The sequence below is a fragment of the Hakea prostrata genome, chromosome 7 (genome assembly GCF_041222555.1).
Source record: "Hakea prostrata isolate BN-2017 chromosome 7, UWA_Hpros_2, whole genome shotgun sequence".
In the NCBI taxonomy this organism is placed as follows: domain Eukaryota; kingdom Viridiplantae; phylum Streptophyta; class Magnoliopsida; order Proteales; family Proteaceae; genus Hakea; species Hakea prostrata.
The window spans coordinates 66,759,353-66,783,505 of NC_142606.1; the positions used below are offsets into that span (position 1 = coordinate 66,759,353).

A 24,153-nucleotide genomic window follows, 5' to 3' on the forward strand; every position below is an offset into this window, starting at 1 on the left:
GAAAGTATTGTCTATTTGGAGGTGATGGATATCCACAATCAATATTATTTATAACATATATCAAATTATCACACGGCATCAAACAAGGCAATTATGGCAAAAATTTGACAACCACATATGATCTAAGACACTAGCCGAACCAGATTCCCAAGAACTTACACAAATCAATAATAGCATAACGTTATTGTTAACAAATTAATGAAACAATGACAAGATTATTAACTATATGTATGACAATCAATCTGGCCAAACCATATTGCACAAGAAACTATCAAATCAAATTAACAATAAGCAATAGATATCAATAATTCAACCAAAATGCCAAGAATCGAAAAACAATAACCTATCAGACACTCACGGGGATATATTGCAAGAAATTCCTTTGATTTCACTAAAAATTGAGCCCTAATCATGGCTTTTATACTACTATTGTGACTTGGTGATTAATCTGGTGTGAGATTGAACAACAATAAACCAAAAGAGAGGGAAACATGAAGACTTCAATGACGGAGTTCGGCCAATATGGCTTACATTTCTAGAGCTCAAGTAGAGTTCAATTTCACTATAATAGGTAAGATACAAGTACAAGTACAAGTACATGCTCAAGATCACAACCAAACATATATAGGTATATGCCCTAGACCTCAAAGCCCCATGATTTCTGATGGATCAGAGCCAAGAATCCCGTCGGAATCATCGGAATCATCGAATACCAAGAGAGAAGAGTGAAGAAGCCCCGAACCTTAATTAAACCTCTGTAAGATTCTAAATCCTCAAAAATCGAAAGCCTTGTATAAATGAAATGAACCGACATAAAATACATATATATACACCTGGTCCAACCAATAAATGATTAGCTCTAGTTCAAGAAGATCAGACCAGGAATAAAACATCAAACCACCAACCATTGCAAACCAAGTGAGAATGGACAATTAATTATTAGCCCTTCTCATCATTGTTGAGATTACTTAAAAAGAAATTATTAGGTTTTCAGGGAAATTATTGAGACTAGCTAATAATTTGAGACGTGAGTTATTGAAACAAAAACTCATTTAGAGATTTGAGACTAGCTTTAATTAGCACTTACTGGTTTGAGAAATTATTGAATAGCCATTATAGGTAGAGACCAGCTTCAACTCACTTTGATGAGAAATCACAAATTATTTACAAAGTATACAAAAGGGTAGATAAAATGAAAAAATAATAGACTACCATCTTAGCAGACTAGCACTGCACTTTTTTGATACAATGTTAGCATTTTCAAGACCGTCGATAAGAACATGGCAGTTCACAGCATTCCTCCTTAGAGCACCAAAGTTTGGTGCAAGCTGCAACATCACAGGAACATTAATGTCCACCACCAAAGGTATCTTCCGTCCAATTTCTTTGGTAACCCAGAATTTGTGAAGCGCAGCTCCTGTTGTGTTGACAGTGAAAACGGTGACGTTCTGTGCTGGTTGATAAAACACAGGCATAGTTCCATTGGTGAGTAGCAGATTAGAGAGATAAACCGCAACAGAACTGCCTGATAGATAACTGATTCCAATCTTGGGGCTAGTGTTGTTAGCCGAGATTGTGATATCGAACTCAGAATGGAAAGTCTCATTAAGAGCTCCACCTCCTCCTAGGGTCAAATTCAAGCCCTTCACAGAGACGTCATCGACTGAATAAGTGATTGGCGATGGATTCCCATAGCAAATGACGATAAGGGTGACGGCGAAGCTAAGGATGAAGATGATGCCAAAAATCTGGCAGAGACGAAAGCAACACCGACAACTGCAGCAGCGGCGGCGGCGGCGAGTAGTCATAGCAGGGGTGCCACCAGGTAACAGAACATTGAAAGTTTCCGCCATTTTTGCAAGGTTTCTCAACTTTTTTATTGGGTTGAAGGTGTGGATCCGGTTGCAGGTGTACAACTCTGTTCAAAATAAATTCTTATTTATAATATTAGGATTTTGGTTGCCCAAATTAACTGTTTTTTTTTTTTTTTTAAACAAAAAATTTGGGTTACCAATTAGTTGACTTGCACGTACTCCATTTTTCAATTGAAATTTGTTTCCATGACTTTCCTATCCGGTTGGGGCCGGGGGCGGATTTTTTGAAATTTTAAATATCCTTGTTTTTTTTTTTCTTGATTTTTTTAACTTTACATGTGAAATACCACTATTTAGCCCCTTCTAAAAATTAAAAATTAAAATTTAAGATAAAGATGATGGGTACAAATGTAATTCTTAATCATTATCTAATGGTTGTCATTAAAACTAAATAAAATGTTAAATTCTAATTAAAAACTAACTCATGATCCATGAATTTCTCTCTATGTATTCTCTCCTATTTAATCTCTCGTCAATCTCCTATCTCTTTTATTCCTATTTGTTCTCTTTTTTTTTTCTCACACGCTCCCAAAATATTGGAGTAGTTAGCAAACTTCGGAATTTTCTTAAATCTTCTCTACATCAGGTATTCACTCTCTGTTTCTCAAATTATCTCTTTCTCTCTCTCACACTCACGATTTTTTTAGTATTCTTTTCATAAAGCATAATTTTATTTTTTTTTATGTTGTTGTTTTTTCTTTCTCTTAAAATTTTGATTCTACTAATAACAATTTAAATCTTGTTAGAATTCAGCCATTGATTTTATCAGATCTAATCATAATCATTGATTTTTATTTATTTTTTAATCCTTACACTTTCTCCTAAATTCTCATTTCTTATTAATGAAAATTTAAATCTTGTTTAGAATTTCAGCCATCAATTTTATCATATTTAATTGTAATCATTTAATTTTATTTTTGAATCCCTAAACTTTATCATAAAGTTTAGATTCTTACTAATAGTTAGTTGGATATTTAAATTTATGTCATTAATATATTATATCTAATCATAATCATTGATTTTTTTTAATTAATTTATGATACATTGAGTTTTTATAATATATTTAATTAATAGACTTCAAATCTATCTTTTTTCCTATAATTTCTCCCACAATTTCTTTTTCACCTATTTTTTTCATGATATTTTAAAGTTTTTTTCCCACAATTTATTTTTCACCTTACTTTATTTTAATTTATTTTTTATAATTTATTTACTTATAATTGTATTATCTATGTTTTAGTCCTCCTATTAATTTACCTAATTTTTTACTGTGGACCACACATCATAATATAATAATATATTCTGAGATGGGACCCACAGTAGGTCCCGCATTGGCCCGTATATATTCGGTCGCCCAATGTTCAATCTTGGCTCCGTCCCTATTCCTTTATTTTTTTAAGAATATTTAGAGGTAAAGCTGTTTTTATGTTTTTGTTTCTTCAGTTGATTTATTCTTCGAAAAAAATCGATCAATTGAATCACCATTTTTATATTTTAAATTTTTATTATGATACAAAAAAATTAAGCAAGGTGTTTGACTTTAAGCATTTGGATTATACTTTCTAAAATTGTTTGACTTGTAATTAAGTAAATCAAATGATGCCTTTCCCTGATCCGTTGCCATCAAATAATTCTAACATTGCCTCAAGGAAGGCACTAATGTAACACAACTTAGCCTCTCTTGTAATGAAGAATCAGAACACACTCGTCTCAAGAAAAGATTATCTGCTTTCTTATTCTTCTTTTTTTTTTCCCTTTTATATATAAGGTTCATCTGACCAGCTTATGCGTACTACAATCAAATCTTCAAGGTAACTTTTATATATAATTTATACATAGAATAGGGATTGTATTTGGCACAAAAAGTTCCATTCTCTTGATCTTCGGTCCACCATCCTCTGTAGTTCCTTTCCTTACAATTCTCTGTAATTCCCTCATAGGATTGTGCCACGTGACATTTAAGTAATCCAAAGGTTATTTAATTTAAACTAAATTTGAATTTTATTTAAATCCACCCATAAATTTGAATTTTATTTAAACTCTAGCTTGTTGGGTAATCATTGGATTACTTAAATGTCACATGACACAATCCTATAAGGGAATTACAGGGAATTACAGGAAAAGGAATTACAAAGGATGTGAATCCCATACTATGAAGCGTTAATCTTTTGCCAATTGGCGTGCAAATTCGGACAGGAAGAAAAAAAATACTTGTTGCAATAATGGTGATGGGGAATATGCAATTTATTAATGCTCCATTTGAACAAACTTTGGATTAATGAAATATGTGTTTTTTTTTTTGGGTGAAAACTTGGATTGGAACACGGATGATGGCACAAATCTTTGGGAAAATTCTTTAATCTTCCTTGTTCATGACTGTTTAAAAAGACCAAAACTAAAAATAGGTTGAATAAGAATGAGAAATTAAAAATTTTTAATTGCATTTTCCTTGAGATGGGAAGAGACATGCATGTATCAGTCCTTAAGTGATCAGTGGAACCTGCAAGTTTCTTTTGACCCAAAAAAAAATATGCTGGTTTCCATCACAGAGAAACATCAGAATAAGAACAAATCTAACAAATACATGTAAATTACACTATGGAGGAAGAAGAATAAAAATAAAAATAAAAAAGATGCATCTTTTGTTTAGTTTAAGAATCTAACATTATACATAGGAAACCCTAAATCTTAGACATTGCAGAGAATAGAACTTCATGTAACAACACTGCATCAAACACTAACCCTGTACAACTTGTCAACAAAAAGGGAAAACTAAGCCCAAACAAAGTAGAGTTAGAAAGACTTTAAAGAAGAAAGCTGGAAGGGAAAGGCAAGTACCCATGGAGGCATAGTAGAAATAGTAAGGATATGAGTAGTCATGAGGTCCATTGCTCGGCGGAGATGGAGCAAACGGCACCGTGTTCAGATAACTTGAGGGCGGCGGAGGTGGTGGTGCAAGAGGGAAATAAGAGTACGAAGGTGAAGCTGGTGGTGACTCAGGAAGATTGTATGATTGGGGTGGTGAATAGTAATCTGTAGGTGTTAAAGGAGGTGGTGGTGTAAGTGGGATATAAGAGTACAAAGGTGAAGCTGGTGGTGATGGAGGCGGCGGCGGTAGTGGCAGTGGTGGTGGCAAAGAAGTTACTAGCGGTGGAGATGGTGAACAGATGAGTGGACATGTTGCACAGTTACTAAAACATAGCAAACCTGTTGAGGGTATTGCAGTATTATCATCCGCCATTGTTGCCTGCAAAAACGAGATCATCATCACCACTGTTAAGACTTCAATCATCCACAGAAGCCATGAAAGTCTTTTTCTTCTTAGAGATACCAATCTCTTCCCATTACCCATTTCAAATTGCAGTCTCTTGAACTGTAAAAACCTTTCTTTGTCACTCCTTGTGCCTTTACTCAAAACCCCTTCTTCGAAATGCATCAATCATGGTGCCATGCCTTTTGAAAAAGTGACAGTTTCTTTTTCATTCTCGTGAAGAAAGGTGAAGTGGGATGTTGCTGTAAAGGAGACAGAGATGCTTCCAATTTCAATGGTCACTGTGTTCTCGATTTTCCAAAAGCTTTGTATTTACCACCTTGAACGTTTGAACGTTTGAACTTTTCAAATGTGACAAAATGGTGTAACGTTTCAATTTTTGAACTGTCACACTCATAGTAGAGAAAATCAAATCCTTCACTTTCTTAGCTGAAGTTATGGTTATGGGAGTCTGTATTTGTTTGACTAATTTAGTTTTCAGTTAACCTGAATTGGTTTTCTTATATGTCAAATCAAATCAAAGTAAGGTTCAGTTTTAATTTGGATAAATTAATAGCTATATTGCTTCTATTCATCATGATCGAAATCCTACCTGCTTGTTTTTAAAAAATTGATATAGAAATTTTGACCTAGATCTCAATCCGAAGGTCATTGTTTCAAGTTGAACAATTGCACTAAACTGAAGCAAGTTTTATAAGCCAAATGTCTTTCACCAAAACAAAAGTATCAACTGATCTCGTTTTAGCAGTCAACCTGGCTGAAACACAGAAGACTGGTTGTGTTTGGTTTTGTAATTCCTTAGAGTCAACATTAGAATCACATTTATAAGGAATCATGATTTGGTAGAATTAAGTTTTGTCGGGTCATATTCATAATGAAAAAACTATTTAGTTCTCCAGATTTTATTTGAAAAACCATTTAATTACTTTGATTCTAATAACTAAATCTCCTTGAAAAACTACTCGATTGACTTGATTTGTGATCAACTTTTTTAAAATAATTTTCAAATACACATTCTTGATCTTGAAAATCGTACTGCTATAATTATTCGCATTTGTTGAAATTTTCTAACGATAGGGAATATGGTTATGGTTGCTGGTTTCAACATGTAGCTATCTCAAAGAATTTTGGAACAACTTTTTGAAAATCAACGGCACTCCATTACTGAAAGAAAAGAATAACAAAAATTTAAGGAAAGAATAACTAATTAGAATTTCAGCCAATAGTAGAGAAAGCTTCCTACTAAATTGTCACCAGTCAACACAAAGAAAATGTAGTTAGTGCTTACATCTCGCAATAGTGGTTTCCACATAATTGGTAATAAATGTAATATTTCTTTTTTATTTTTATTAAGAGTTTCTTACGTACCAAAATGGGAATGAAAATATTATTGCAGCCGAATGGGTGCAAACCCAAGACCTCCCAGTGGGAGGTTGGGCCTTTAATTGCTTTACTAACCCACCATTGGCAATAAATATAATATTCTGTTTCCAAAATTTTAAGGATTGGTGTTGATTTGTTTCAAAGTCCAAGCAAAAACCAGGTTGTGAATGCCGAATAAGGTCATCAAGCAAAAAAGGATTATCACTATTTTGGAAAACCCTAATGCTCTACCACAAGTAGACCGTAAAACGAATAGGATTCGGTTCAGATACGCTATCATCCAAATCCGAGTCCAAATCGGGCAGAAATTTAGAGACGACATCTGAATTCGAATGCGGAACTTTATCAAATATCCGATAATAATCTGATCCAATAAACTATCCAATTATTGATTGGTGATTGTCACCTTTTTTTTTTCAATTTTCAATTTCTGATTATTGATTATTGGTTTCCGAATCTAATTATTAACCTCTTTTGTTGAGAAAAGTGTTTAATACTTTATTCTAACCGGATGATTTCCGATTTTCGAATCCTATTATCTAGTTACCGATTCTCGGTTTCCGAATCTGATTATCATCCCTATTCAAAGAAAAAAATGTTGAATACTTTTTTTTTTTTTTAATCCGAAGAGTTTATATATAGGGTGGGGGGAATATTACTAATATAGGTGCCGCCGAATGGATGCAAACCCAAGACCTCCGACTGGGAAGTTGGGCTTTTAACCGCTCTATCTAGATAATTTTTTTATCTGATTATTATCCGCTCCGATAAGCAACTATTCAAATCCGAATCAAGTTGCTTAGCGGATGAATACGGATATTTTCCAGTAAGAAAATTTTTGGATACGGACACCCTTAAATGAATAAGAATGTGAATGCGGAGCCGGATTTCAGCTATCCATTTACAAGTCTAGCCACAAGAACTATTCGGTAATGGATGCCGAACAGTAAAAGCCAGGTTCAACCCAAAAAGAAGGTTGTTTCTTGAAAACCAATTGTTCTTCAAACAAGGAAATTTCGATCGTAAATGGTTAAAGCAACAAATATAAACAACTTTCTTGTCGTGATTCAATTCTTCACAAAAGACGAACTCCTTGGAAGATTAGGAAACAAAGAATCCAAATCCAAAAAAGGCAAAAAAGAAAGATTTCAGCGGAGGACTGAGCATGACGAAAAAGTTTCACACTAGGGCTTGCAGAGAATAAGACAAAGAAGTTTCCCCCTCCCTCCTTTTTTTCCTGTTATAATGCTTTATTATGGTGATTCTAAATGGAAATTACCTATTGAGGTGCTTTCCATAGAATCACCTAATTTGCACTAAAATATGGAATCACACTATTCCATAGACTTATGTGGATATCGAATCACTTTTTACCCAAATGGTTTTCTTAAATTAGAATCATCATTATGGAAGCCGGTTCTAGGGAATTGTGGAACCAAACATAGCCTAAGGAATCCAAGGCAAAGGTGGAGTCTAAATGGGAAGAAGTTTGTGTTTCCCTCATATATATATAATATTTGACTAGAAATGTACCAATAGAGAAACCCAAGGACTTATTAAACTCTTCCATAACCTCTGGAATGGGATTATGAAAAAAAAATCTGAGTTTTTCTTGATTAATAGACAAGCCTGACTGGGAAGAGAAGGCGTCAAACAAATCCTTCATAACAACAGCATTTTTTTTATGTTTGAGCCCAAAAAATGAACAAATCGTCTACAAAGCAAACAGAGGACGTCTTCAATCCTTCACAATGAGCATAACAATCAAAATTACCATGAGATGCAGCCTTGGCTAAAGAATCCGTGAAAGTTTGCTAGACAATGTTGAAAAGCATTGGTGACATGGGGGCACCCTTGGCGCAACCCTCTATTAGCATAAAACCGAGGAGACTAAGCACCATTCATGAATACCACAAAGCTGGGATTGGTAACGCACCTTGAAACCCAATTTATGAAAGTTGCAGTGAACCGTAATTTGTACAAGGTTGTGAACAAATAACTCCATTACACCGAATCATATGTTTTTTCTTAAATCAATATTGGTTGCAAAGTCCCAGGGGCCACTAAAGATTCCGCATGTTGATCGTGATCAAAATCTTGATCACTTGTTTTTCAATAATTGAGATTGAAATTTCGATCGAGATCTCGATCTAACGACCATTGTTTCAAGCTAAATAATTGCACTGAACTAAAGAAATTTCCGACCAAGTTTTATAACCCAAATGTCTTTCACCAAACAAAAGCATCAACTAATCTCGTTTTAGCCGGCAACTTGGCTGGAACACAAAAGACTGGTTGTGTTTGGTTTTGTAATTCCTTAGAGGCAATATTATAATCACGTTTATAAGGAATCATGATTCGGTAGAATTAAGTTTTGTAGGGTCATATCTATAATGAAAAACCTATTTGGTTCTCCCAATTTTGTTTGAAAAATCATTAAGTTACTTTGATTCTAATAAGTGAATCTCCCTACAAAACTACTTGATTGACTTGATTTGTGATCAACTTTTCTGAAATAATTTTCTTCAATTACACATTCTTTGAAAATCAACAGCACTCCATTACAAAAGAATAACAAAATTTAAGGAAAAATAACTAATTAGAATTTCAGCCATCAATAGAGAAAGCTCTTTTGTTTTCTTTTTTTGGAGTTTAAGGTTCATTCGGGTCAGTTTGTGCGCACCTCGATTACATCCTTAGGGGGAGCTTTGTCGCTCGCACGGGTCAAACCCATGAACCCATGACCACTCCATTGAGAAGTATGGATCTTACCACTCTACCAACTTTGCATTGACAAAGAAAATGTAGTTAATGCTTACATCTCGCAAGAGTGATTTCCATATAATTGGTAATAAATGTAATATTCTGTTTCCAGAATTTGAAGGGTTGGTGTTGATTTGTTTCAAAGTCCAAGCAAAAACCAGGTTGTGAATGCCGAACAAGGTCATCGAACCAAAAAAAAAATGGCGAACAAGGTCGTCACAATGAGAAAAAGGATTTTCAAAAACCCTAATGCTCTGTCACAAGAACTACCCATTACCGAATAGGGAAAACCAGGTTCTGAGAACCCAAAAATAAGGCTGTTTCTTGAAAACTGGTTGTTCTTCACACAGGGAAATTTCGATTGTAAATGGTTAAAGCAAATAAAACAACTTTCTCGCCTTGATCCGATTCTTCTCAAAAGGATCATGGATGGCAGACGATCAATCCACAACGAAAAAAACAAAAGACGAACTCCTTGGAAGATTAGGAAAGCAAGAACCCAAAACAAAAGGGGAAAAAAAAGAAAGATATAAGCGGAGGGAATGAACATGATGAAAAAATCTCACGGCTCGGAGAGGAGAACATGAAGAAGTTACCCCATTTTCTTCCTCTTAACTTATAATGCTTTATTTTGGTGATTCTAAATTGAAACTAGCTATTGAGGTGTTTTCTATAGAATCACCTGATTTATACTAAAATACATGGACTTAAGTGGATTTTGAATCACTTTTTTAGCCAAATGATTTTTTAAAAATAGAATCATCATTATGGAAGCCGATTCTAGAGAATTGTAGAACCAAACATAGCCCAATGAATCCAAGGCAAAGGTACGAGTTTAAATGGAAAGAAGTTTGTGTTTCTCTCATATATATAATATACTTCTCTATGAAAGGTCCATTTATGAGTATCTATAATCCTGAGAGGATTTTGTCTCTCTCATATATTGCTATCCTTTTTAGCATCGTAGTTCTAAGTTTCTGATCTTCGACGTTATTGTTTCTAAATCGGACTTAACTTCTAGAGGTGTCCGACAAATTAAGCTCAGGTTTGTGAGTCGAAAAAAAATCTTATACGAAAAGAAATCATCAACTATTGTTCAACTCTTTAGCTCAATTTGTGATTTTTGTGATCTAGTTTTTGTTGTCAACCAAACTAGCTGGAATTTAAAGATTAAGGAATACAAGGCAAAATTATGAGCTTGAACGGGTATAAGATTGCATTCCCTTCACACCTCTTCACCACATTTTTTATAGAATCCACCTCCAAGCGTTTTATGATCCGCTGTATCAATGTGCAAATGTTCCTCTTACATGTGTGATGAAAGGATATGAGAAAAATACAATACTTTACCGCTATCCTTCCACATTCCTCCCATCAAGCGATGTTGATCTCAACTAAACCAATCATATACCTAGCTAGTAGACCATTATGGTTTGATGTTTAATGTATGTTTAGCCCTTCTAGAATTAAGAAGCCAAAAAATAAGGGAAAATCACGTGATTAGTTGCTTTCAAGTTTCCCCTTACAAAAATAGCCACTCAATGTTTCATTTTATAAAACTAGCTAAAACTGAGTTTGCAATTACAAAACTAGCCAAAGTAGTGTTTTTTCATCTCTTTGGACATTTTTACCCTTAAAATTGACCGTACATGCATAGGGGTGAAAATGTCCAAAGGGTATAAAAAAATAATGACTTTTTCTTTCTAAACAAAATAGTGATTTTCTCGCTCGAAGTGATCAATTTTAGGGGTAAAAAATATCCAAAGAGATGAAAAATCAATATTTTGACTAGTTTCGTAAATGCAAACTCAGTTTTGGTTAATTTTGTAAAGTGAAACATTGAGTGGCTAATTTTGTAAGAGGAAACTTAAAAGAAACTAATTAAAAAATACCAATTTTATCCTTGTATTCTCGTCATTTTAGATTTCTTTTTTTTTATTATTTTGATAAGAAAAGTTTAGGATTATGGTTAATCTTTTTCCCCCCTAATTAGTAGGGATAGTAATATAACTTAATATAAGTAATTAAGTAATTAAAGTTTCAAAGTTATTTTAAACTTTTGAATAAATCGAAGATGTCATGTCATCACTTAACTAATAAAATTTAATAGCAGTGGCATCATTAATTACAAACAACATATAAAATTGAATTAATAATTAATAAAATAATAATTAAGCTAAAGTACCAACAATAATTATCCCATAATTATATGGTGACCGCTGATGCCCGGTAACAATCCCATGAACTGAATCCAAGATCCAAATCCAAATCCCGGCAATTCCATATTTTTAAGTAAATAAAGTGTGACAGCAGTTGTGGATGGAGTCAAGCAACCACAGAGACTAAAACTAATCCATTGTGAGCAGTTATTGACCGTGAACATTCTCAACCATTGTCATTGAGAAATCTTGGGAAACTTTTGAGACCTCTCTGACTGATGCTCTGCTGCATTTGTATCAGTGATCAAGGCTTGTTGAAGAGGGGAAGAAAAAAAAGGAGTTGTATCACCAGAGTTGCAGAAAATCAAAAACTTGGGTAGATTGGAGGTGAGTAATCTTTCATGATCTTTATTTACGTTCTACATATTATTGCATTACATTCTCGAAAGAGCATTCCAGCCAAAACAGGCTGATTTTGAACATTATAACTCTCATCAACCCTGCTCTTGGTGGCTGGAGTTCTCTGCATTAATGGTTTTCTTTCTTTCTTTCTTTCTTTCTTTCTTTTTTTCCCTGGATGCTTTCATCTTAGGGTTGTAACAAGGCTTTGGGCCAATTCTTGTCCCTGACCCTGAACCCTTCAGAAACAAGTCAAGTCTATTCCTACCTTGATTGGACTGTGTCAGAATAGTTGGTCGTAGCCCTAATTGGCCTTATCCCCTGTCGCTAGGCCAGTCTTGAACCCTAAACGGATCTCAAAAATTGAAATTAAAACCTAAGCCACAACCCAATCCAAATAGCCTATCTCAACTTTTTAAGAAACAAAACAAGGAATGCTCTTACCAACTAACCAATCTTGCATTGATGTTATAGTTGTGATCATTTTTCTAACCCAAGCCCACCCTTCGGGTTTAAAAAATGGGGCTCAGATCAGGCCAGGCTAGGTCATCAGGGTTTTATTGACACCTACTATATGTGATAAAATTTAAATCATATAATAATTTAGATATACATAATCTAACTTGTGTTAATTTTAAATCTAACATGTTCAAATATGAACTATCTAATATATATATAAAAATTTGAAAAAAAATTCATATTTAATGTAATATAATTTTTAAAATTCTCATTATTCTAATTTTAAAATATGTCTAACCAATATATAATACATCGAAGAAAAAAATCTTAAATTTCTACCCAAGGAAATCTTAAAGATGGCAAAAAGGATTTTTTTTTTTTTTTTTTTTTTAATTACAAACACAAGAGTCTATGTGTTATTTGCCCTAGTTGTTTTTATCATTGATGACCTAAAAAAGAAAATAAATCTGTTTTAATCGTAACATATTAAAAATTAAAAATAAATCATTTACTTTCAACATCAAAAGATATATGTGTTTATTGCAAAATTACAAATAAAGTAAAAAATAAATCATTTATGTTTATTAAATTATTAAATCAAAATGCCTTAGGGCCTGTTTGGTTACATGAATCCAGAGATTTCAAATCTCTGGATTCATGAATCTGAGAATTATACCCGTTTGGTTGTAAAAATCTCTAGATTCATGAAATCTAGAGATTCACCTTTTACACTAAAACGGATCAGATTATTGTTTTTTTTTGTTTGGGGTGAAATCCAGAGATTTCAAAAAAGCTATACATTTGCACGTCCACAAAAATCACGTCGATCAAATAGTTTTTTAGGATGAATCCACATATTTCATTCTACAACCAAACATCTAATTTTATAAATTATAACTCCATAGAATTGAAATCTATAGATTTGAAATCTCTAGATATTTGAAATCTCCAGACTCATGTAACCAAATAGGCCCTTACTTTAAGTTTGAAGATTTCAAAAATCTAGAGATTTCAAATTAATGGAGTCATGTTTCATAAAATTAACTGTTTGGTTAACCTAAATCTTTGTAATGAAATCTAAATATTCATCCTGAAAAAACATTTATGGAGTCATGGTTCAAATGTTTAATCCTTTTATAGTAGGGATGAAATTTCTGGATTTCACCTCATACCTATAAATCTACAGATGCACGAGATTCACCCAACCAAACGGGTATAAATCTCCCATTTTTAATGTTTGGATCAATATTAACATATAGGTTAATATTAAGGTGAAAATTAAGATCTTGATTAGGGCCAAAATCAGAGTCACAAAAATTAGGACTAGGATCAAGGACAAAATCAAGGTCATAATCAAAATCTAAATCTAAATCAGAACTAATATTAAAGCCAAAATGGTACAAACAATAATTCCAAGCCCACCCTTGACCCTAAAATCTCGAGCCCAAGCACCATTTGGGCACAGGATGGGTCAGGGCCACCAGGACAAGACTTGCACCTGTGTAATTCATCTTGATTAGTTTTTTTCCAAAATCATGGTTGCACCGCCATAGACAAAACATTCAGTGTAGGTGACTAAACCAAGATGATAGAATGTGAAGAGGAAAGCCATAAAAAAAGAAATAAATATGAAAAAAGGGACGAAGAAGAGATATACAGGAACATGGATGCATTAATTATAGGTCACACGGCCGAAAGGCCAAGTGCAATGGTGTCTCTCACCTCTCATATGCCAACTATCTCTGACCTCCTGAATCAGTATTACAGAAGTTATCCAAACTTTGTACATGGCCTCTTCGCAGATTCTTACATGCCCTCTTCACAGATTCAGAACGTTCTACCCATGAAGAAGATTATGGGAAAATTACATGAGGAGCTAGTTTTAGCTTTGTTTTGACAAAGACAGCCATCCATCCAATGTTTCAGTTCACAAAACTAAACAAAAACAAGTTTGGATTTACAAAACTAACCAAAATGGCATATCTTCTTCCCCTTAGACATTTTCACTCTCATCCTCCACCTTCGCCAACATTGGAATCTGCCATCGATGGCCATCACATCACCGTAACCCAACTTTTTCATCGCTGAGGAGACGATATCGGGCTGCGCATCGAACATCTTTCTGTAGGTGATCCCGGTGAACCTAACCAGTGAACTAAGTAGATGAAGAAGAAAACCAAAATATAGTTTTGTAAATTTTACTTTTAGAATAAGAAACTCTTAATCAATGCAGAATAGTGTAAAGTCATCGAACACAGGCAACATTCTCATCCCACCATTTTCATCTGCTTCAGTCAAACACCAAAGGACTTGACATGTAAGAAATCAATGATATCAGACTTAACAAAATTGCTAATCTCATGAACATGAACCATGCAATTAATCCACTGCTCAAATCGTGTTTGAAGGAAGAGAAAAAACACTTGAAGAAGAGCAAGACATGTGATGTTATGCCTCCTATTGTTAATCCTTAAAGAACTAGATGATTGATAGAAGGAAGTGAAGAAAATCAAAACCCTCAATGATGCTTAGCATTTAGATTCTCCATCATTTGCATCGTCAAGCAGTGTTTGTGAACATCGGAAGGGAAAATCAATTAGCAAGGTCAAAAGAAGGAATATCTCCACTGGTTTTGTTAGTTTTGTAAACTCAAACTTGTTTTTGTTCAGTTTTGTTAACTAGAACACTGGACGGCTGCTTGTGCTTTTAAAAAATATATATATTAAAAAAAACAAAAAACAAAAAACAAAACAAACAAACCAAAACTAGCTAATCATGTAACTTTTTCACCATGACATTTCTTAAAAATGGGCCAAAATGGAAAGAAACTAAAAATAATAATAATAAGAGCATAATAAACACAGAAAATCAACCTGAGCATTATGTTAATGTTCACTTACTCTCATCTGCTGCACCTAGCCTGCTGTTCGGTAATCTTCCTCTTCCATTTATATGTCGTGGACTTGAAGGGAAATCACTTGCTTGTGAAACATTCATACTGCTCCTCGAAAATTCCTGATAATGTGTAATCGCAGCAACATATAGAAGGTTTTTAGTATCAGGAGGAGTCAAATATGACACATCAACTTTCGTGTTCTTATTTAGGGGGGAAAAATATTTTTGCATTGCCCTGCAACAGATTCTTTTATACCCTTCCCACATAAGTAACGGTGGGTCTTGTATTTATATTCTCTTATTCCAACATATGCAACTCACCCATGATGAACAGGGAATAAAGATCTTGACCATTATATTAAGGGTGAGAAGGATATTAACACTGTATAATAGAGGGCTCATGACGACAGAGAAGTCTACTCATAGGATCACATCACCCATGGTAAAGGAATTCTCTCTTCCCACAAAAGAAGGAAAGCTTAATAAAAAGTTTCTAGAATCAGTATTGGATAAGTTAGATTGGACAAAGCAAATCAGAATCGTCCAAGGCCTAATCCTGATTCTAGTTGATGCATATTTCCTGATTCCAATCTTTTAAACAGGGCTGAGCATATTTGGTCTGATTCCTCAGTGGAAGAATTCTCTCTACCCACAAAAGAAGGAAAACTCAATCCCATATTTCTAGAATCAGGATTGGATGAGTTAGATTGAACAATTCAGATCAGAATTGGCCAAGGCTTATTCTGATTCTAGTTGATGTGCATTGGTCAATCTGATCTCATTCCTGATCAATTTCCCGCTAACCCTCTTCATTTCTGATCTAATCCAAATTGGAAACGACCAAGAATGATCCTGATTTTGAGTCTGGATCTTTTAAACCTAGATTTATTTCAATAAGTCTCACCTGAACCCTGGAGAATCTTAATGATGATTGGGTAATCTTTCTGTAAGAAGGTAGCCCATACTTGAGATCACTAGAAGAGCTAGTACCCCACTTGGTTTCAGTTTTGCAGGATCCGAGATCTCTTAGCCGGTTCAAAATGGGCAAAACCACAGCACCCAAGTCTGGTCTATCTTTCCTCTGAAGCTCAGCACACTTTAGAGCGATCTTAGCAAACTCCAGAGCCTCTTCTACAGGCCAATCTGGCACTGTTGGATCTAGCAAGTCTTTAAAGACTCCATTCTCAATGGCTTTCTCTACCTTATGTGAGAGACCCATGGCAGGCATAGCAGTGATGATCTGAAGCAACATTATCCCCAAGGAATAGACATCTGATTTGATACACAACATTCCTGTTTTCTGATACTCAGGATCTATGTAACAGAAAGTTCCTGCTGCTGATGTCATGCGATACTGGGTCACACTGTCAGCAACAGAAGGAGGGACTAATCGCGCTAGCCCAACATCACTGATCTTGCTTACATAGTTACGGTCAAGGAGGATATTTGCAGGTTTGAGGTCCCTATGCACAAGGGGTTCTGGTTTGGTTTGGTGGAGAAAGTGAAGCCCCATAGCAATTTCTGCAGCAATCTTAAATCGTAGGCCCCATGGGATTGGTGTAGTGTTTCCCTTTCGGAAAAGCCTGTCTTCTAAGCTGCCATTTTGCAGGTACTCATATACCAAGCATCCGTATTCTGGGCAGGCGCCTAAGAGTAGAACCATGTTTGGGTGCCTGATGCAGCTCAATACCTCTACCTGCATGTTCATATTCACAACTGTAAGAATCTGAAGATACTTTTGACAATGAATATATGAAAGCAGGACCATATTTTCTTTCACCCATGATGAAGAGAATCTTTGTCATCCACAATTTTTTATGCTTGGATAGGGTTCTTGGAACATCAATGAGCGTGGGAGAGATAATGAGATCACAATGGTGGGTAAAGGAGTCCTCCCCCAACCCAAATGGTACAAAGACTGAATTTTCCATGCCACAGTAGAGGAGGAATTCCTTCCCCGATGGCCATCATTGCACTTGGATGAACGCCTTTAAGGAACCCAGAAAGCTTTGCTTGACCTTTGAAGAAATTAGCAGAGTAACTATCATGGCAAATTCATGGATTTCCTTCACCATGTCACAGACAAAGAAATATGTACTCCATCATGTAAAGTTGAAGCAGTTTGATGAGAGGAAAACCAAACTGGATGATGAGTTATCCTGTTAATACAGTAATTACTATATGAGAAAAAAAGGGTATAAATGTACCTCTTGTTGGAATTGCTGCCTCCCTTTTTGAGCGTCTGGCCTGAGAACCTTGATAGCAACAGGTGTGTGATCAAGCCTGCCTTTATAAACAGGGCCATATCCTCCTTCACCAATCTTAAAGCTTTCTTTGAAATGTTGAGTTGCAAGTTCAATCTCCTCAATGGTATATTTTCTATACCTCACATCATTGCTTTGCAATTTAGATAGTGCTTTCATCTTTTCCTCTGCTTCCTGTTTGGCCTTCAATTCTGCATGTCTTCTCCTACTTGCTTCCCTTTCTGCTAGCTTTCGTGCAGCTTGGGCAGCTTCAATAGCAGCTCTGCATTTTGCTTTTTCCATCTCAGCAATTGCACGAGCTGTTTCTCCTGCAAGCCTGGCTTCCTCTAATTTCTGACGTTCTTCCATCTTCCATTGATGTATCTCTTTAGCCTGAAATCCAAATATCAACTTAACTATTTGTTCCCCTCACTCTTTGCGTTGGTAAGACTACACCATATGACCAAAATGAATATTAATTATGCAAGTCCTCACCTCATATAAGCTGTGAAAAATCACAGTCCAATCATATGTAATATAAAATTAGTCTCCCATTTTTTTTTTTGAGGTCTCTAAAGTCTAAAATTTGACATCCTTAAAGAAACCTATAAGGTAACTATGATGATGTTTCCATTACCAACATAAACTCCAATAATTAATAATACTGCAAGACAAGTGGTCAATATTTTCGCAAAGATGCACCCATCAACTTGCTTTATTAGAAAAATTAACACGTAAGAGAAAAGGCTGTACCCAACAGCAGGATATAGAGCACTCTCAAATAAATTCCCACTTTCTTTTGATACACTTTTTCATCCTCTCCATCCCCTGCCCCCTATTTTTGTGCCACCAACCCCAACTGTTATCATTTTGGTTGTAGACCATAGAGCATGGCTGTACAAGGTTACATTGATTCAGACAGAAGCAGCAATGGACTCACCAGGCCATACTTAAAACTATGCTACAGTAGCACTACTACTTCAATAATGGTGGGGAAGTAGGTTAATATACTTTCACTTCCTTCAAGTTATGCTAGACTCAAACTGTATAAGAGCCTGCCACTGAGGTAGAAGCTCATTCCCTTCAGCAACAAAAATCACAACAAAACTATCATTTTAGGACTGTTTGGTTGCCTACTGAGAAGGGTCCATGGTGGGAACGTTGTTCAGCTTTTTCCAGAAAACTCCAATCAGAATTCTGTGCAAAATATTGAACTGGCAGTATCCGGGATAAAAAAAAATTCATGGGTACAAGTGTTTCCACACTAGAAAGTGGCGCCTGGAAAAGCCTCCATTTGGGCCACCCCAAACTATCCAAACATTCCAAATTTAGAAAATCTTTAATAACCAAACAAATAAGAATAATTTTTAAAGCGAATAATGAAGATAACCAACAAATTTGAAGATAAATTGAGTTCTTAGAAAATCTTACCGCTTTATATGGTGAGCGAGGATCAAGAGATTATGAGCTTTGCTGCAAAAAAAAAAATTCCATTCCTATTCATAACCTCATTCTCCTATTTTTGTAACAACCATAGAACAAACTTCCATCGAAACTTGTGAAATTTTCACGAAATTTCCCATTTTGGAAAATGCGAAAGAAACTCATGAGGACCGAAAAAGTCCTCGGTTTCGAACATCGAAATGAAATTTCGTCAAAACTTGTCGAAACTTGGTTCAACCCCAGTTAGACCGGTTGGTTCAACCCTTAAACCCGGTTGGTTCATGAGGAAAAAAAATTCTCAAATTTTGTGGAAACTTGGGACTATTTCCTGTAAATTTTGTAGCTTTCCCAAATTTTTAATTTTTTTGTTTATTTCATGTTTCCCCAAATACCCACTACAAATACCCCCTCCATCAGGACCCTATCCAAAGTGCGTATTCCCTCAGGTTGGTTATCTTAAGCATATTGATGACCAAACTCATAAAGTTACAATTGTCGATTAACTTGACAACTATAGGCATAAAATGTCATGGGATGTCTATGTTCGTTGATTGGAGGAGAGGATGTTACAGGCATAGTACTACTCAGCTCACGGGATGAATCCACTCTTGGCACTCCTCTTAACACTAAGTTGTATTTTCCTTTTATTGTCAACTATTTTGAAGTTATAAATTATATATTGAATGTTATGTGCTTAAGTAGTTAAGTTTATAATGTACTTTTTGGACAACTGTACATTGATGTTATGTACATTGAATGACATATCTACATTGATTTTTTTAGCAAAATACAACAAATGTATTATTTATACTCTAATTAGCTTAAATACAGGATCCCACCCCAAAATACTCTCTAAAACCTGTCGAAACTTGTACGGAAAAGTCCTCGGTTTCCTCGAAATTTCCCAAGTTTCCACCTAAGTTTCCCATTTTCACCTGGTCGAAACTTGAGTTTCCCTCGAATTTTTTACCATGGTAACAACTTCCCCTCCAACAAAAAATTTGTTCATAAATATTGAAATTAATTTACATACATATCCATTTTTCTACCAGTTTTATTCATTTTAGCTTTTGATTTGGTATTAACCATTTGCGTATGGAATAGTTTGTAGAATATAAAACCATCCAAGGTCCTCTTCAGGCTCAAGGCTGGTTGGGATTCATAAGAGCAAACTTGTAATAAAAGAAAAAAGAGGTGGAAACTTGATAATGGTTGAGAGATATATTTGTTTTCAAACTTGCTGGTTAGGAAAAAATTTGTGCTATTAAATGCAACTAATCTATCCCATAAAATGAGTTTTGTTCCCCAGAAGAAGTTACACAGAACCAATGCTTAAAAATTCTTTCCAGGTAGTTAGGCAGTAGCATAAGATTGACTTCTAATTTGGCAATTCTGACTACCAGTAGAGAAAGTAATCCAATTCCTAGGTTGACCAAACAAAATCATAAAACCATTAATTAAGAATGAAGACTTCTTTCCCTAATGGAAGGTTCGGTAGCCGTCAACCTTGTCTTTGGAACATGTCATCATCGGCGGAGATGGAAAGACAAGGTCACCTTCCCACCTGTAGTTATTGTATATATAGATAGCCATCTGCTCAGAATTCACATCCACAATAGTCAGCATAGCCCCTTTTGAGCAGTTGCGGAGTTGAAGAGTTTTCTTGCTATCAATCTCTTTACGTTTTATTTACTAGCTAATCATGGCTACTGATGAGAGAGCTGGGGCTGAAATCGTCCGTGGAAAGGAAGCCTGTGGTCAATTTTCAATGGATCTTTTGAAAGAGCTTGGGTTTCCCAGTGGTGTAGCTCCCAATGGAGAGCTGGTAGAATGTGGAAGGGTGAGATCCACTGGCTTCGTGTGGTGGAAATGCAAGGCTCCCTATGAGTCCTTCAATCCAGCGACCAAATCCAAGAATAGCTATGCTGCCGAGACCACAGCATATGTTGAGAAGGGAAAGATGAAGAAGATGACAGGATCCAAGGCCAAGACTCCCCTGATGGTGTGGGTTTCTGTAGTCGAGATGTCCATCGATGGTGACAATATCACTTTCAAGACATCAGTTGGAGTTAGCAAGTCCTTTCCCATCACCTCTTTCATGACCGAAGAAGAAAAGAAAGCTCATCTCCAAAAGTAAACCATACTTATCTACAGTTTCTCCCTGAAGATCTTTTGATTATCAGCTATAATATCAATGTTGTATTAAGTTACTCAATCTATGTTCTTTTGTATGATCCTTTTGGATTCTCCTTTCATAACCTAATAATACTTGAATTATTGTACAATTTCTTCACCTAATAATACTTGAATCATTCGCTATCCCTTGGATGGTGGTTTGATCAACTCTAATTCTCATACCAATGACCCCATTTTTGTCACGGTAGAGAGAAGGTAGCCATTATATAAACTTGTTCAGCAATCAAACTCCATTTTATAGAGACCATCAATCTAACAGGAGGAAAACTAATCCAATTGCCAACAGAGTAGTCAAATTAACGCATTAGCCTTCTTAGAACTCTAGAAGTAGTAATGGTTTTGGTTGACCTATTTAATGTTATCTGTTTGACTTTGACTTAAAAACCCAATGAAGACCTTTTCTCTCTACTTTAGGGTTTGTAGGGTTCCCCTCACCCGACGAGGAGCACAAGATGTTTACTGGGGGAGGCTTCATTGCTCTGCACAATTCATTTGGAATGAGGTATGAAAATCAAATCAAACAGTTTGTGAATTAAAAATCACCATGCTAAATTGAAATGTAAATCAGCTCTTTTGAGAAAGCCACAAGAGGCAGCAAATCAGGTCTAAGAGACTAGTCACAATAGGGAGAGAAGATGTGGGAACTTCTACTCTGAACAATTATTTACTAACTTCAGTTATTCTCTACTCAAAAAACGAGTCAAAAAACCTGGGTTCGAACTATGTTATTGGTGTGATCTGAGATGCTCGATACTTTGCAGCAATCACCTCTGCTTTGAGAATATATTCTCCATACATGACTCGGATCATTGCCCTCTTTTCTTCATCTTCCTTCATGAAATCCACCACAGTTTTTCTCCACGGCTTGGCTTGGATCATTTACTCTACATACTCGGCCTTCTTTTCCGGTTGTTCCTGTATCCCACAAGGTCTTTGTCAAGGTAATATGAACTCAATGCAAATGATTCATGGCACCTTTAATACTACCATTTGTGTATGTATGGTTCAAAAATTTTGAGAAAAAGTTATTTGTATGAAAAAAAAAACTGTTGACATTTGGGAGGGCCAGATGAAAGCATTGTACAATTAGTTTGACTAGAACCCTGCACGAGAAGTAATCAACATCAACCTGAATGATCTCCTCAACGGAGTCTCTTTCCTAGTTTTCTTCTTCAGGTATATGCAATTAAGGATGGCTTTGTGATTTAACAAGGTAAACTTAACTCCAATCAGGTTCCCATCGAAGCCAACACCAGCTCCCTGAAAGGGGGGGGGGTTAAAAAACAGTTCTGACATTTGGGGGCCACGGATGAAAGCATTGTACAATTAGTTGGAGGAAAATCTGTAGGACGACTAGGTAATCAACCTGAACGATCTCCTCAGCAGAGTTCTGGCATTAGCAGTGCATGATATGCTAAATGACAATGCCATGTAAAGAAGCACATAGGCTTGACTTTGTGATTTAACAAGCTAAACATATGCCCATTCAGATTCCTATCGAAGCCAACACCAGCTTCCCAAAGGATTAACAGAGAAAAGGATTCAAAGCTGTGCCCAGGGGTAGCTCAGTGGATCGGATAGACCCATGCTTACTTGTTGAATAAATCCAAATTCTAAGTCAAGATCAAAATGGTATACCCAGTGCTCAAGGTTCCCACCATTGCAGGAGAAGGGGGGGATCTTTATGTACACTGCCTTACCATTGGTTTTGCTGAAAGGTTTATTTCCAGACTCGAAACCAGTGTCTAGGTGGAGACCATTGATAGCACATAGGTTCTGTACTTGATTGCACAAGCATGGTATGCAGAAGGAGGCCTTTGCAAAAACATTTCATGAAACTCAAGAAATGGAAACTTGTTTACCTCAATCCTTTTCAGCTTAGCTTCAATGCTTCTTTCTTGCTATTCCCCCCATGATTCAATGGCATACAGATTTTTATCAGCCCTGTTAATAAAAGTAGATTAGTAGCATGCTCAACAGAGTTCAAAATGCTAACAGGAGCAGAAATACCATTCTAACAAAGTTCAGAATTTTAAACCTGCTTTCTGAGTCAATATTTTTTATTTCCAATTATCATCTCAATTAAAATCAGTTGATAGGTAAAACTTTTTTTTCAGTTGATCACCTGTGCTATGTTAGATGGTTAACCATCAAAGTTGGGATTTTGAACCAAGTCAGCAAAGAAGATTCAGGGCATTATTGCCAGTTTTCAGATAGACAAATGAAGACTGGAGGTAAAATTTGAGAGCCTAAAACATTTATGTTTTTTATAATAGATTGCCCAGGGCATTGTAGTGTAGTTGAAAATGTCTGTCCATAAAGCATGAGGACTAGTTATAATGTTGCTATTGTCTTGGCTCCATCATAAGGATTGTTTACTTAATAACGTTCCCAACACAGAATCAGCAATCATAACACTAGACTGAGACTCACTCTTAGAAGTCAAAGCAACCTCACCAAATAGATGTGCTAACTCAGATGAAGGAACTCAAGAAAAGAAGCTCAAAATGTCTTACTTGTTTTCTGCTGTCATCTTTGATATTTTTTCCCATGCTTCAATCAAAGGCAATCTCTCCTTAGCATTAACCCATGCAAGAGAAAAATATACAAAAACATAAAAGGAACCAAGTTGGTTTATGGTCTTCATTGCATATCCACTGGTAGCAGGCAGTAGATCTAGTTTAACAAGTACCTCTGCTATTGGAACTGCCAAAACTTCTCTGTGGTGGATTCTGGACCTCTGTGGTAGAGAAACATCAAATGATTAGACAATAATGATATCATCCTAAAGAATTTCCTGATTCACTCCAAACTATGACACATTGCAGCAAAATAGTAGAAATTAAATAAAACATAAGCTTTTAGATTGACTGAGACAGATATTAGACCCAAAAAGAATAACTGGAAAAGATATGATTCATTACAAGGGGAACTATGTGAGGATTCACAGATCCTCAAACTGCCTAAAATGCTTCTAATTAAATTTGTATTCAATGTCAGCCAATGAAATGAAATTGAAAACCCATAAACTCAGTTTCCAGATATGGTGAAGTAGGAATAAAGGTCAC

General features: G+C 35.5%; 3 protein-coding genes across 4 annotated transcripts; 1 reads left to right on the forward strand and 2 right to left on the reverse strand.

Moving 5' to 3' along the window:
* Positions 1 to 1,208: 1,208 nt before the first annotated feature.
* LOC149011764 (NDR1/HIN1-like protein 13) lies at positions 1,209 to 1,853 on the reverse strand. Its single transcript, XM_089162752.1, has one exon. The coding sequence runs from the start codon at positions 1,851 to 1,853 to the stop codon at positions 1,209 to 1,211; it is 645 nt and encodes a 214-aa protein (XP_089018878.1).
* Positions 1,854 to 13,952: 12,099 nt separating this feature from the next.
* LOC149011765 (U-box domain-containing protein 34-like) lies at positions 13,953 to 18,232 on the reverse strand. 2 transcript variants are annotated; one of them, XM_089161427.1, is made up of 4 exons: positions 17,411 to 18,232; positions 16,108 to 16,899; positions 15,209 to 15,323; positions 13,953 to 14,451 (listed from the first exon to the last, which is right to left on the reverse strand). In XM_089161427.1, the coding sequence occupies exons 1-4, from the start codon at positions 17,813 to 17,815 to the stop codon at positions 14,387 to 14,389; spliced, it is 1,377 nt and encodes a 458-aa protein (XP_089017553.1). In that variant the 5' UTR covers positions 17,816 to 18,232; the 3' UTR covers positions 13,953 to 14,386. The 2 variants fall into 2 exon arrangements, with proteins under 2 accessions (XP_089017553.1, XP_089017552.1); XM_089161426.1 differs by having other exon boundaries at positions 13,953 to 14,463.
* A 2,359-nt stretch (positions 18,233 to 20,591) lies between these two features.
* On the forward strand, positions 20,592 to 21,026 carry LOC149011766 (uncharacterized). Its single transcript, XM_089162754.1, has one exon. It carries the CDS (start codon positions 20,592 to 20,594, stop codon positions 21,024 to 21,026), a length of 435 nt encoding a protein of 144 aa, XP_089018880.1.
* Positions 21,027 to 24,153: the final 3,127 nt, after the last annotated feature.

Coding starts and splice junctions, on each gene's coding strand:
- LOC149011764 (XM_089162752.1), bottom strand. CDS start 1,853: ATGGCGGAAACTTTCAATGTTCTGTTACCTGGTGGCACCCCTGCTATG.
- LOC149011765 (XM_089161426.1), bottom strand. CDS start 17,815: ATGGAAGAACGTCAGAAATTAGAGGAAGCCAGGCTTGCAGGAGAAACA. Junction 16,900..17,410: donor GGCAGCAATTCCAACAAGAG/GTACATTTATAC, acceptor ATGAACATGCAG/GTAGAGGTATTGAGCTGCAT. Junction 15,324..16,107: donor TAAGATTCTCCAGGGTTCAG/GTGAGACTTATT, acceptor ACACATTATCAG/GAATTTTCGAGGAGCAGTAT.
- LOC149011766 (XM_089162754.1), top strand. CDS start 20,592: ATGGCTACTGATGAGAGAGCTGGGGCTGAAATCGTCCGTGGAAAGGAA.